Below are 13,870 nucleotides of genomic sequence, written 5' to 3'. Positions count from 1 at the left end.
CATAACACTAGAGGAACACTACTTTGTGTGTGGGCTTGCCACAAAAGAAATGTATCTTTGTGAAGTTTCAGTCTATATAAATAGCTTTGGACACATGACTTGAGCAGCTGAAGCATACTATCTAAAAACAGATTTGAGATTTTATTGGCTTGGGAAGAAACACACTCTCTTATGAGTGTTAACATAGTTTACTCTGATAAATCTGATGGTGATGAGATCAGCCTCAGTACCTAAAGTTTTAGTTTATATGTTTTGGGAGAAGGTCGATGTTTATTTATTTATTTTTTAACCATGAAGACATGCGACACTGTATACTTTCGCATAGTGAATAGTGTTTATAAATGAAGAGCAAGGGGGCTTGCCTGCACTTGGCACAGATGCCAGCTAACCATTTGCGGTTGTAGTATAAATACACATGATCTATACTGGGGATCTGAGTCTAGTGTGGATGGGCGTAACATAACTTCTGCGATGATTCATGGAAGTTTACTTGTTTATTACGGCCAGCAAAATATGTATACATTCGTATTTTATTGACAAATAAAAAATAAATATTATAAATATGTATATATTTGTATTTGCTTTTTTTTTTATTTTATTTTGTGTGCATTTCTCTCATCAAGCCCCAAATCATTATTTCCTTTGCTTTTGCTTGTTCCCATGCATGTAACAGTGTTGGATCTCTGTGAGACTTGTCTTTGAATCCTTTTACTTCTCTGTTCTTTCTAGATCAGGACACATCCAGAGAATACTCTTACCCTGATGTGGGCAGCCACACACAGCAGAGCAGAAGACAAACCCCTGAAGTCAGAGAGGTAAGGGAATTTTAGTGCAAACTCTAATATTTTATCTAAGCTTTGATCAAATTGTGAATAAACCCACATCATGACAGCATGTATTAAAGTTTGATTTCTCTGCTTCGTTCACTCATCAGAAACTGCCAGCCAGAGCAATATATGACTTCAAAGCACAGACAGCGAAGTAAGAACAACTTGCAAACCATGTAACCAGTTTCTTTTCATTCTGCATTTGATGTGCTATAATCAGCTAGTACATTTTCATGTATTATTCATGTCTTTGCTTTGCATGTCTTTCCTTTTGTTATTTCCCCATGTAGAATATAGTTAACTTGTTTTCATTCCAGAGAGCTGACGTTTAAGAAAGGAGAGACGGTATACATCACTCGGCAGATAGATAATAACTGGTATGAAGGAGAATATCATGGACATGTGGGCATCTTCCCCATCTCATATGTTGAGGTGTGTACTTATAAGGACACTATATATTTATACATATTAGCTATTATTATTCTGATTAATATATATGATTATATTTCCCCTCTGATTTCTGTCTTCACAGAAAATCCCTCCTTCAGAGCGACATCAGCCAGCGAGACCTCCTCCTCCAGCTCAAAGCAGAGAAATTGGAGAAGCAATTGCCCGCTACAACTTTAATGCTGATACTAATGTGGAACTTTCATTAAGAAAAGTAAACATTTTCTTAGTACTGGTGTCATAAATATCCTTTAGTGTCAGCAACAGCTCATTAATCCACTCTTTACCACTTTAAGAGCATGTCTTTTGCTAAATAATTCTCACTTTTTACTGAATGCTAATGATCTACAGAACTCTAACATTGTGCTCTAATCAAACAGGAAGAAATAACGTGACGATACATAAAACACCTTTAAAAAAACTAAACTTTTGCCCCAGCCAGCCACAACTTCTTCATGTAGTTGTATATTAAATATCAAGTACATTCTATTTGGTTATGATTTTGTCATTTTGCACTGCACTTTTGCTTTCAATCCAACAGATATACCACCTTATCTCTTGTGTTGGTGTCTTCTAGGGCGAGCGCGTTATTCTGTTGCGGCAGGTGGATAAGAACTGGTTTGAGGGCAAGATCCCAGGTACAAACAAACAAGGGATTTTTCCAGTGTCTTATGTGGATGTCGTTAAGAAGACCACAGTACAAAGTACTGGTCAACCTCCTGGGCCCAGTATACCCACCAGCTACTCCAGTGACAGACTGAACAGTAGGGTATGTTTTCAAATGCAATTTTACTTACAATTTTACTTAAAAGGTTTAAAACATAAAGGTTTAAGGGTCTAAAAGGATCACATATTAAACTCTCATGAGGTTTGAATCATTGTGACTAAAGATATCTGAATTTCAGGAAACTTATATCCACAAAATATATACTCTGATCCAGTTAAGTGACTTTATGATCTTATCTAAGTAAATACTGACTTATACTTTAAATACATGATCTGTGCCGACAAACGGTGTCATCAGAGGCAGCAAAACCTCTCATGTATATCATGTTACTCATATTACCATAGGTCATGTACATCACTATCAGTGCCAACAAGGTGGCAAGTACAAAATTAATCCTTTCTCAGATGGCAAATGTCCCAGTGCCAAAATAGATCACCTCTGTCATCTATAGTTTACCTTTGGCTCGTTGTGTAAGATAAACCTGAGTTCAGATTAAATGCCCTTGAGTTGTAATTCCATCTAAAGAACAAAGAAGTAAAGGCTTATTCCTTCGCTCACATGAGGCGAGTCCAGCAGGATTAGATCAGCTTAATCACACGTCCTGCCAGTATCCAGTATAGGCCAATTAAAACATGGTCATGACCTGCTATGCTATATATGTGCTGCTTGGCTCTTGCTGCTACTGAAAGAGACGTTTCTGTAAAGGTGAACTAATGTGATTGGACTGGACTTGTATCTTACCTTTTTCATATTACACTGTACACTACAAAAAATGCTGATTTTTTTGTCTTGTTTCCAGTCCAAATATCTCAAAATTCTTAGATCAAGAAGCATTTTCTTGACAAGTAAAAATTATTTTCTTGTTTTTAGGAAAAATAAGTCAAAATTAAGTGAGGGATAAGCAAAATGATCTTATATCAAACCAAATATAAGATATATAATCTTGTTTTCAGTTTGGATTCAGATTATTTTGCTTGTTTTAAGGAAAAACTTACTTAATTTTGACAAACAAGAAAATAATTATTACTTGTCAAGAAAATGCTTCTTGATCTAAGAATTTTTAGATGGACTGGAAACAAGACAAACAAACAAAATAGATTTTAAATTTTTACTACATGTAAAGTAATTGGACACAAGTCACACACAAAAGATGAATATTATTGCATTAGATAACACAATATCAAACCAATGTTGTTTATATATTACTGTTTCCTTAATCTGGAAATAAAGTCGAATTAAAAATGTGAAAAAATAAATAAATAAATGTACAAGCACACTTTTAGACAACTTTGTTATGTTTTAAATGATAAATCAACAAATATACACTGTTTGGAGTTGGTTTATGTTTTTTAAAGAAGAAGTCTCCCCAAGGCTACATTTATTTAATAAAATGCAGATAAAATAAAATAAAAAGATTAATATTTTTACAGTTTTAAATAACATTTTGTATTTATATTTTTTTTTTTAATTAAATTTTTTCCTGTGTTGGCAAAGCTGACTTTTCAGCATAATTACTTCAGTGTCACATGATCCTTCAGAAATCATTGGAATATGCTGAATTGATATATAGTGCTCAATAAACATTTCTTATTATTATCAATGTTAAAAACGGCAGAGGTGCTTAATATTTTTCTGGAAACCATGATTTTTTTGTTTTTCAGGATTTGGTGCACAGAAAATTCAAAGAAATAGAAATATTTTGCCACAATCTGCCAAGTCTTACAGAAATCTTACTGATCTGTATCTTATGGAAATTAAGATGAAGCGTATTTGGACACTTTCTGGTTGTAAAACATTAGTGCAAGATTCATATATTTTTAAACATGGCTTATATTTGTAAAAACATTTAGGAGAAATTCACAAATACACACATATTTGTCTAGAATATGCCCTTCTAGCTCATTATGTCCAGTGACCTTTTCATTTAAACTTGATAAAAGAGTGCTTGTAAAGCATTGTGCACTGGGGTAGATGTGGAAGGCTCGTATTGTGAGGACAGGATACTCTTATTGCTGGTTTATAGTTACGTTTGCTATGACCCCTCAGTGCCCTTGTTGTTGTTTCCATCTCACAAATCAATACAGACAGCAAATGTGCTCTAAAAATGATTAATTGGCATATCCTTCCTTGTAGCTCATGCCTCTTTTCCACATACTGCGTCTGCAGAGCTTTTAGAGTACGTGAGTGCTTAACTGCAACAAGCTATGTACTTTAGCAGAGCTGAGGCTGTGGCAGATGATCTACACATAATGGAACCCAAACACAAACTGTAGCTATAAACAACTGAAAAAATCTGGAATCAGTCAGATGTACTGAATAGAAAGTGCTGTTTTTGTACAATGGTTTTCTAGCTTGTATTTTCTCGTAACAATTCACTTTCATTATCTTTTCTCAGATCTCTTATTTTCCAGCATGTATCATCACTATCACTTTTTGTTTCTCCTCTCTCCTTCTTTCTCTTAAGCCGTCATCTGCACGTACCCTCTTCAACTCTCCATCCCCAACTGTCCGTCCATTCTCCTCATCCTCTCCTAGTCCACAAAGAGCCGCACACCTTCAGGCCATCACCAGCGAGTGGTTGGCCCTCACTCTGGGTCTGTCTCCTTCAGGAACCCCTGCCCCTACACCTCCTCCCTTCCCTTCCAATTTCCAGCCATACTATGAAGTGTTGGACTCTGCCATCTCCCCTTCTCCCGCCTCCTCCATGCTGGGCCGCTCTCCAGCCCTCACTCCCCGCTCCTCCACTCCTGCGCTCAAAGAGGGCCACTTCATTCCCATCTTCTCCCCAAAGTCTTACATGTCCCCCGAACCCAGCCTGTCACCACAACCTTACCTCACCTCCGCCTCCTTCACTCCTTCGCCCACCTCACCCTCATTCGACACCAGCCCCAGGTCTGCCAGTGTCATAGAGATACTCTCCAGTCAAAAATCAGATTTACCTGAGAAGGAACTGCAGTTGTTCTCAGATTGCAAAGACCACTATAAACCAGGCCAGACAGACTCCCCTAAATTGCGTAGCCCTATTGACTTGGTTGTTTTTGAGGCGCATGAATCCCCATTGGATATTCTGCCACCAAAAGACCCCGATGATGATCTATGTGAGGAGTTAGTGTCAATCATTAAGGCCAGCCAATCAAAGGGCACATTCATAGAAGAAGAGGGATTTTATCACCAGGAACCAGATATAATGGAAAAGCTTCCCAGACTGTTTATAGAGGAAGAGCCGAAAGAAGACAACGGCTTCTTAAATGAACCCCTGACATCAAATACGTTTGCTCCAGTCCAACCCGCCCAGAGTGAGGGTTCAGATAGTGAGGTAGTGCCCGCAGTGTGGATATACTGCCCAAATGAATAGCCAAAATAGATATCCTTGGAGGAGAAGTGTGTCATTTTTTTGATTACCAAATACCAAAAGGATAGTTCTCCCAAAAATGAAACCCCTGTCATCATTTACTCACCCACATATTGTTCCAGACCCGTAACTCTAAACCCATAAGAACATAAGTTAATCTTCAAAACATAAATTAAGTTATTTTTATTGAAACCAAAACTAAAAAGGTCATAAACGTGTCATAAAATAAATTCATCGAAATTTAGGGTTTAATCCAAGTCTTGTGAAAAGATATGGTCACTTTATATAATGAACAGATTTAATTTACTCTTTTGTTTACATGTAAACAATGATAGACACATTCGTAGAGCACATATCATGTGTGTTGCATGAGAATCAATGTTGTTGATTGTTGGAATGACTTGAGGGTGAGTAAATGATGATAGAATTGATATTTTGGTGTGAACTATCCCTTTAAAGGGTTATTTCACCCAAAAATAAAAACCTGAGCACTCCACCCTTCTTCCATTGTTTGTTCCAAAAACATTGAATTTAAAGGGATAGTTCACCCAAAAATGAAAATTCTCCCATGATTTACTCACCCTCAAGCCACCCTAGGTGTATATGACTATCTTCTTTCAGACGAACACAATCAGAGAGATATTAAAACATATCCTTAGTCCTCCAAGGTTTATAATGGTTGTGAATGGGGGGCTGCATTTTGAAGTAAAAAATAATGCATCCATCCATTAAAAAAAAGTAATCCATACGACTCCAGTGGGTTAATAAAAGCCTTCTGAAGTGAATCGATGTGTTTTTGCAAGAAAAATAATCATACTTTAAACTTTATCATTTTAAATAACTAGCTTCTGGGGGATGACCGTACGCACAATGCACAAGTCGATTTGCGTCAGAAGAGTATCCTTTGACCTGACGCACAACTTAATGACGAATGTGGAGACACAAAGGATAGAGCAAAACAAATCACCAGTCACGGATTATAAGTCTAAAATGATAATTTTTAAAGAGAAATGTCAGAGGATTTCGATATAAGAGGAAGAGGAGTTTAAATTTGTTGCACAGCCCTATTTGTTTGAACCGCGAGAGGCGTCTAAGCTTACAATACATCCTGCGTCATACATTGCGTCAGAGGATTACTCGTTTGCTGCAAATCGACTTGCGCATTCTGCGTACGGTCATCCGCCGGAAGCTAGTTATTTGAATTTATAAAAATGCATCTCTTCGCTTCAGAAGGCCTTTATTAACCCACTGGATTACTGTCTTTTATGGATGGATACATTATTTTTTACCTCAAAATGCGGCCCCCACATTCACAACCATTATAAACCTTGGAGGACTAAGGATATTTTTAAATATATCTCCTATTGTATTCAGCTGAAAAAAGATAGTCATATACACCTAGGATGGTTTAAGGGTGAGTAAATCATGGGATAATTTTCATTTTTGGGTGAACTATCCCTTTAAATTCAATGTTTTTGGAACAAACAATGGAAGAAGGGTGGAGTGCTTAGGTTTTTATTATTTTCAGTGGCCATTATTTTTGCAATTCTGTTTGGTGATGTTAACGGCAGAAAAAATACACACTTCGCCTTCAAATCCTGAAGCATTTGTAGAGATTTATGAACAGATGTCTTTAGCATGTGTAACTGTTTTCATCTCTTTGAAATGCCACTCTTTGGATTTGCCTCTCCACGTCTTTCTCCCCTGTCCTCACAGATGTCATTGCCGTTCACACAGCCCTCATCGGCTAAATACTCTCCCCCCTCCCCGCGCTCCACCCCCCCTTTGCCTGGGGTTTCACAGTCGCCCCCTCCCTCTGCAAAACTGTTCCCTCGACAGGACCTCCGCTCCTCAAAGGTCAAGGTAAAGACAAGGTGCTTGTTAGTGACTGTAATAGAGCTCATCCTCCTTCTCCACTACCCTCCCTTAATCTTGCCACTCCGTAATACAGACACTAACATTCCCTATTAAAGTGACCTTAAAGTACATATTCTTTGCAATATGCATTTTATTGCACCACAGTGTGCTCGATTAATAAATGAAACTCAAAACAATGTAGTTTAGAAATTATTACAGTTATATTGCAAGCTAGAATCGTCATAGATGTATTTAAATCACGCAACCCTTTTAAATTCACTACCCACAACCCCAGGATCCAATAAATTAGCTTTAAATGCCTTCCCCTGTTAGCTCTGTCCACTGGCATGGGAACAAACAATCAGCTCTCATTACGGATAGTTGGGCATCTGAGTAAATAGCGAGACATTTAGACTGAAAAGAAACGTGAACAATCCATGAGTATATAGTACAAAGTATATTCACTGACTCATGTTAATCCATTTTTAAAATATACTGTATAAACTACCATTCAAAAGTTGGGGTTGTTTTTGAAAGAAGTCTCATGCTCACCGATGCTATATTTATTTGTGCTCAAGAAATATTTCTTATGATTATCAATGTTGAAATTGATTATCAATTGCAAAAGAGTTGTGCTTCTTAATATTTTGTGAAAACCATAATATAAGTTTATAAGTTCAAAAGAACAGCATTTGTTTTAAATTGAATTTGTAGCAATTTAAGTCTTTACTGTCACTTTTAATCAATTTAATGTGTTCTTGATGAGTTTTATCTTACTGACACCAAACTTTAGAATAATAGTGTATATTTTTGTAGCTTGTGTTCATATATGACTGCACATAACTCTCATGTCAGCTTCTCCTGGTTCTGGTTCTTTCAGCCTGTGTTAAGGCGTGATGTTGTGGTTGTTGGTAAGCCCCCTCGTAGCCCTGTGATGTCTAGGAGGTCCTGCGGATCGCCTGTTAGAGGTCAAAACTTTTCACCATCTCATAGGGTAGGGAGTATGTGCACCTTGTGTTGCAATTTGACTCAAGGGAAATTCAGTTTTCTCTCATTTCAAAGTATCCCTGAACAACGCATAATGTCATTCACTGTATTTGACCTGGGAATTCACTGATTCACTGAGTGCAATTCTTTCCATTTTTGCTGCTATAGCTAGATATAATGATTCAGTATAACCTGCCATATATTTTGTCAGTGTATGGTCACATGGTGCTTCAGTACGCATATATATATATATGCAATAATATACAATATTCAATATACGGTACAATATGGAGGAATGCTGAGTCATGAATGAGGGATACTCTTAACACCATGGCCTTGTCTGTCTATGCATTAGTGCATTTTGTGGTGAAGAAAGTAACATTTAATTCCTAACATTGCTGTAGAGTGATAACATTTTGTTTGTTCTGCATGCAGAAAGTGTCTCTGGAAGTGGTTTTCCTGCATGTCCATGATCATAAACAGTGGATTTCGACAGTCTTTCTTGTTTCTTTGTGGCTCAAAGCAGCTGAAGAGATTGACTTGCTCATGCAGCTTTGGTTTAAGCCATGTATTGAGAGTGTTTGGGGTGTCTGGATTGGGGTGTCTCTTGGGAATGTCCCAATGATCTTTCCTGTGTACACAGCTTAAACAAGGTGTACTCCCCAGGGCCAGGCAAGCAGCCCATTCCCCACATTTCCTTCCAAAAAAGGGGAGTACAGTCCTCGTTTTCAGGATTTAAGGCATTTCTCAACCGTTTCTAAGTCCATAAATCAAACATATTTTAGAAAATATGTTGTTTGATGGCTCAGAAACCCCGAATTTGAGCCCTGGTAGTCCTGGATCTCATACGTATTTGACAAAAGTGCAATTACTCTGTTTCTTAAATATGTTTTTAATCACATCTAGGTGGGTGTGTTCATTAACAGTTCAGATACACAGCTGATCCAGGTCTGGCCTCAGGCTTTGCATTAATGGTTCTCAATGAGCGCAGTGGAGCTCTGGCTGTTCTCAGTATCAGATACAGCAGAATGGAGAGACGGAAACATTTAAATGGCCTTTCGTGTTTTCTCTTTTTCAGTCCCAAAGACAAGCATATGTCCATGATCCGCTTCAAGGTGTAGGAGAACCGTGAGTATCTCAAGTCTTTTTCTTCATATGCATAAATTTAATGTAAAATATTGTTTATGCTAACATTACTCCATTTTGGGATTTAGTCAGTATATTACATAATATAACGTAATGTAGAAAACACACTTTCCTCTGCAGATTTCAAGCCCTGTATAACTACACGCCACGAAATGAAGATGAGCTGGAGCTGAAGGAGGGGGATGTTGTTGACGTCATGGAGAAGTGCGATGATGGATGGTTTGTGGGTAAGACTGTAAACTCCATTTTCGTCATGTTGCATCTTACTACACAAGGAGCGTTTTAGTGATGTTCTTTTATTTCCCACTAGCTGGCGCTATTCTCCAACAAAAAAATATACTGTCAACAATGCAGCAATGGCCCATGTATTTATGGTTAAATATATAGATGAAATATATAGATGGATTTGTATTCAAATATTTTAACAAGGCCGTAACCATGTCTTAATTAATGGGGGGACCAAATTTTCTTCTTTTTTTTTTTGCATGCATGCATGTGTGTGTGTATAATTAAGGGATTTAAGGGAATAAAGGAAAAACAGAAATAAGAATGTAGATATTAAATAACCAATTTAAACTATTTGCAAATAAAATTTTATTTTAGAAAATATTCACTCTTATTCATGTCTAATATGTAAAAAAAAACTAAACATTTCTTATCTCTTAACATTCAATTATGAATTACATGAATCATGTAAATAATAGCATTTTAATTCAACACTGAAATTTCATTACAAAAAAAAAGTTTAGTTTGCATCACTAGTGGATATAAGTGTCGCTGAACATTTCTATCATAAACAGTTGTCAAATATTAAATGTTGGAATTAAACGTTGGAATTCGCACTGGAAGTCTTGCCTTCTTTGATATGACTGACAATCTCAATTATTTTGACACTGATCTCAAAATGATTTTAGATCTCTGATTAGATGTTAGACCTCTGAGGCAGAGCAGACAAAAAAATGTAACTTTTAAAACTTCTTGTCATAACAGACAGCGAGGTGCGATTTGGTCATTTCTAATTATTGGGTGAACTTGTCCCCCTCAGTGTCTATGGTGGTTACGGGCCTGCTTTATAATGTATACTTAGCTATATGTAGACAGATGCATTTTTATGTCTGCCTCATTCCATATTTAATATTTTAGGAACGTGCAGGAGAACCAAATTTTTTGGAACCTTTCCTGGGAACTATGTGAAGCGGATGTAAATGGACTCTTCTAATACACATCTCTGATGGTCATACATCCATGAGGAGAGATGGACAATGTCACCTACAGCTACCTGCTGGAATTAGCATGACATGTTCCAGTCATCAACCTGTTGGACAGATGGAAACAGAAGCCAATGACCTTGGAGGGGTTATTGCACCATTTATGTAATTTGGCTTAAATATGTTGATGATTACATTCTAAAACCATGTTAATTAGGAATTTCAGTAAATGCTTTAAAACATTGGGTTGCCTACATTTTTCTCATAGTTGAAAAAATCAGTATGCTTGCCTTCTAGTTGAGCTGATGATTTCAACATTGTGAGTAATCAAGTGCCCTGTTTATCTTTTATTTATTGAGAGACACATTTTTTTTCATAGGAAGGGTGAAATATAGGTGAGGAATGATCTGCTGGTGCCCCTCTGTACACTGGACCTGATGTCTGATCTGATCTAGATCGTATAGAATCTATTAAACAGTATTGCAGTGTCATGTTTGCATCAGGCAGTGGATATTAACCATTCCTGCCAACATGTATGTTTTTAGTATGTAAACTTTCTGGTTCAGAAGAATGACCTCCGGTTTTCTAGGGCTCTACGTTCTTCCTCCAGACATTCCTTTGAGCATTTGAAGGATTTTACAGATAAGAGAAAATTATTTTTGATGTTTTTCGATCTAAAGAGATAACGTTTTTGAGAATGCTTTATCTCTAACAAAAGGCGTTTTGGCAAAAGTGGGCATGTTAACCGACTCGTATTAATGTCTCTACTGCCTATAATAAATATTTCTCTGTTGGGTGACCTTGCACATCACTTTTGGTTTACACACTGTAATCTATTTATGGCCAATAAGAGGAGCACATCATGTCATAATTACTAAACTGCAATTGGCAGCCATGTATTTTGTATATGTCGCCCTGGATTCTTCAAATTGGTTCAATTTGAGTGAGGAATTGTACGTAAAAATCTATTTTTGTTTTTTTGATCATTCAGCAAACTTTTTTCATTATGATATACTTAATATATTGTTAATTGTCCACTTTCTATGTATTTGATCTGTTCAGCACAGTGATTACACTCATATTCGAATGTTCAATTTAAAATATGCAGCGTTTCAATCTTCCTGTGAGACTGTATGACTAACAGTTTTATTCCAGTCAGTAAAGCAAGAAATGTAAATGTGTCAGTCAATAGAAACATGAACCAATAATATATGTAATTTAGGCAATATTATACCTCGTGGAATTATGCAGTCTCTGTGTTGTCAGTTTGCTTGATGTACCAGTGACATCCTGCGCATGTTGTTTCATAAAGAACTGCTTGTCGGTGCAAACTCATTATTCTACCAGTATGAGAATTTATTAACACCATGCCGCTAAGAGATGCGTATGGTGGTACAGAGCAATATTTCCACCTGGCTCTGTGAACCATTAAGTCCAGACCAGAGATCTTACTGTGGTTTAGTTAAGAGATGGCACCAAGTCTTCCGTTCTTAAGCATGGGCAGAAGTGAAGTAAACTGTGCTGTTCCTGATGCATAACTTTACCACATGTCATTTATGTGATAACATGGATACTTGTTATATTCAATAATGCACGTTTCAGGAACAAATGTTTATAAAGTGCAGAACACTGTGATATGTTCATTAAATTAAACGTAGCATAATTCTGGCATTCAACAGTTGGTGCTAGAGTGTGTGATGGATTCTGATTGGATGGAAACTGCTTTAATATCACTGGTTAAGAATAGACAGAATATCATATCACTGAATTATATAAAGACATGACATGCAAAGTGCTAACCTATTAAATCACCGTGTCCACCCATTCATTAATAAAAAAAAAAAAAAAATCTGATTCGACTCTCCAAGAAGTAAAAGCAATCAATGTTTTTTTGTTTGTTTTTTTGGTTTTATTTTTTTAAGTCTTTCTTTGCCTGTTCTTTCTCTGTGCAAAAGTGCATAAATAAAGTCATATATTTTCCGGCAGATTTCATCAGACTGTTTTCTCAGTGGGATTAACAGTCTCCGTAAGTGCATAGGATAATCGTGCCATCCTGGACATCATCCTTCTGCTAGCAATCTAGTCCCTGCAGACCGTCCAGTCTATAAACAGCCACATCGTGTCCTGGAGTTGTCCCTCCTGCTGCCATGGCGACACAGTAAACAGAGGGTCAGTGGAGAGCCAGTCTGAGTTACTGCCCCAGAGAAAGGATCAGAGCCATCCAGTTCACTCACAGGAGGAAGGGGTTCTGTCTAGACTTTGTGCTTTTCTTGCATTTGTTTTTAATGGAGCAAAATCTCACATGCTCTCTGATAAATATATCTGGGAGCAGAGCTCAAACCCCAGTTAACATCCCTATCAATCTATTTTGCCCCAAAAAATCATAAAAACCAGCCTAAGCTGGTTGGCTGGTCTTAGCTGGTTTAAGATGGAAGTAGCTGGTCTCCCAGCCTGGGTTAGCTGGTGTTCAGCTGGTTAAAGCTGGTCTGCCAGTCTCCTAGCTAACCAAAACCCCTCTAAAACCAGCCTAACCAGGCTGGTTTTAACTGGGTTTTTCAGCAGTTTTGGAACAACGTGAGGCTGAGTAAATGACAGCATTTTTATTTTTGGTTGACCTGTCCTTTTAATTACTAACGTGATGTCTCGGGTTTAAGAAGGATTATCTGGTGTTCTGGTTTCTTAGATTTGATGTAGCTCAGGACATGACAAACAGCCCTTCCCTGGCACACCAAACAAGGAGCTGTTCAAGCCTACAATACAAGTGCTCTCAAGCTAGAATGTTTGGCCTTCAAATAAAGAGCATGCGGGCTGCTGACTATGACATCACTGTTTTCTCCAGAGCTGCTGTATCAATAAATGAACTCAATAACTAATGATTTTTACAGCAGAAATGAATCAACACTTAACTTACTTAAGCTGGACAATGACACTATTTTCTTCTAGAGCTGCTGTACAGCCAAAACAAACTTTGTTGCATTGTTGTCATGTTATAAAGCTGCTTTGAAACAAACTGCATTGTAAATATATATATATATATATATATATATATATATATATATATATATATATATATATATATATATATATATATATATATATATATATATTAATAAAGGTGACAACTTTACATGTACAGATTGGCCCTCTCTGTGTAGTTGAGCTACTGAAACTTTACTTAGGAAACACATATCATAATGTCACTACGTCTTTCCAGTGCCTGTATTTCACATAATAAACATGATAACAGCCAGAGGCGTCACTAGACCTATTTTACTGGGGCACGAGCCCCAATGAAATTGTTTGCAAAAGACAATTTATA

The 13,870-nt window shown here is 37.0% G+C and overlaps 1 protein-coding gene across 12 annotated transcripts in view; it reads left to right on the top strand.

The window, feature by feature from the left end:
* sorbs2b (sorbin and SH3 domain containing 2b) overlaps positions 1–13,543 on the top strand; it is a 64,990-nt gene extending 51,447 nt beyond the window's left edge. For 7 of the 12 annotated variants that reach the window (XM_067385972.1, XM_067385991.1, XM_067385982.1 and 4 more), the window contains 11 exons: positions 730–815; positions 935–981; positions 1,145–1,259; positions 1,360–1,488; positions 1,852–2,043; positions 4,466–5,317; positions 7,070–7,216; positions 8,091–8,204; positions 9,276–9,325; positions 9,464–9,570; positions 10,487–13,540. In XM_067385972.1, the coding sequence (XP_067242073.1) occupies positions 730–815; positions 935–981; positions 1,145–1,259; positions 1,360–1,488; positions 1,852–2,043; positions 4,466–5,317; positions 7,070–7,216; positions 8,091–8,204; positions 9,276–9,325; positions 9,464–9,570; positions 10,487–10,548 (1,901 nt within the window). In that variant the 3' untranslated portion in view covers positions 10,549–13,540. Of the gene's footprint in view, positions 1–729; positions 816–934; positions 982–1,144; positions 1,260–1,359; positions 1,489–1,851; positions 2,044–4,465; positions 5,318–7,069; positions 7,217–8,090; positions 8,205–9,275; positions 9,326–9,463; positions 9,571–10,486 lie in introns of all 12 variants that reach the window. The other 5 variants (XM_067386029.1, XM_067386011.1, XM_067386037.1 and 2 more) reach the window with 3 other exon arrangements.
* The last annotated feature ends 327 nt before the right edge of the window (positions 13,544–13,870 follow it).

The sequence above is a fragment of the Chanodichthys erythropterus genome, chromosome 1, assembly GCF_024489055.1.
Source record: "Chanodichthys erythropterus isolate Z2021 chromosome 1, ASM2448905v1, whole genome shotgun sequence".
Classification (NCBI taxonomy): domain Eukaryota; kingdom Metazoa; phylum Chordata; class Actinopteri; order Cypriniformes; family Xenocyprididae; genus Chanodichthys; species Chanodichthys erythropterus.
Note: the sequence above shows the minus strand (reverse complement) of the source record. Positions and strands in the feature narration are given on the sequence as shown.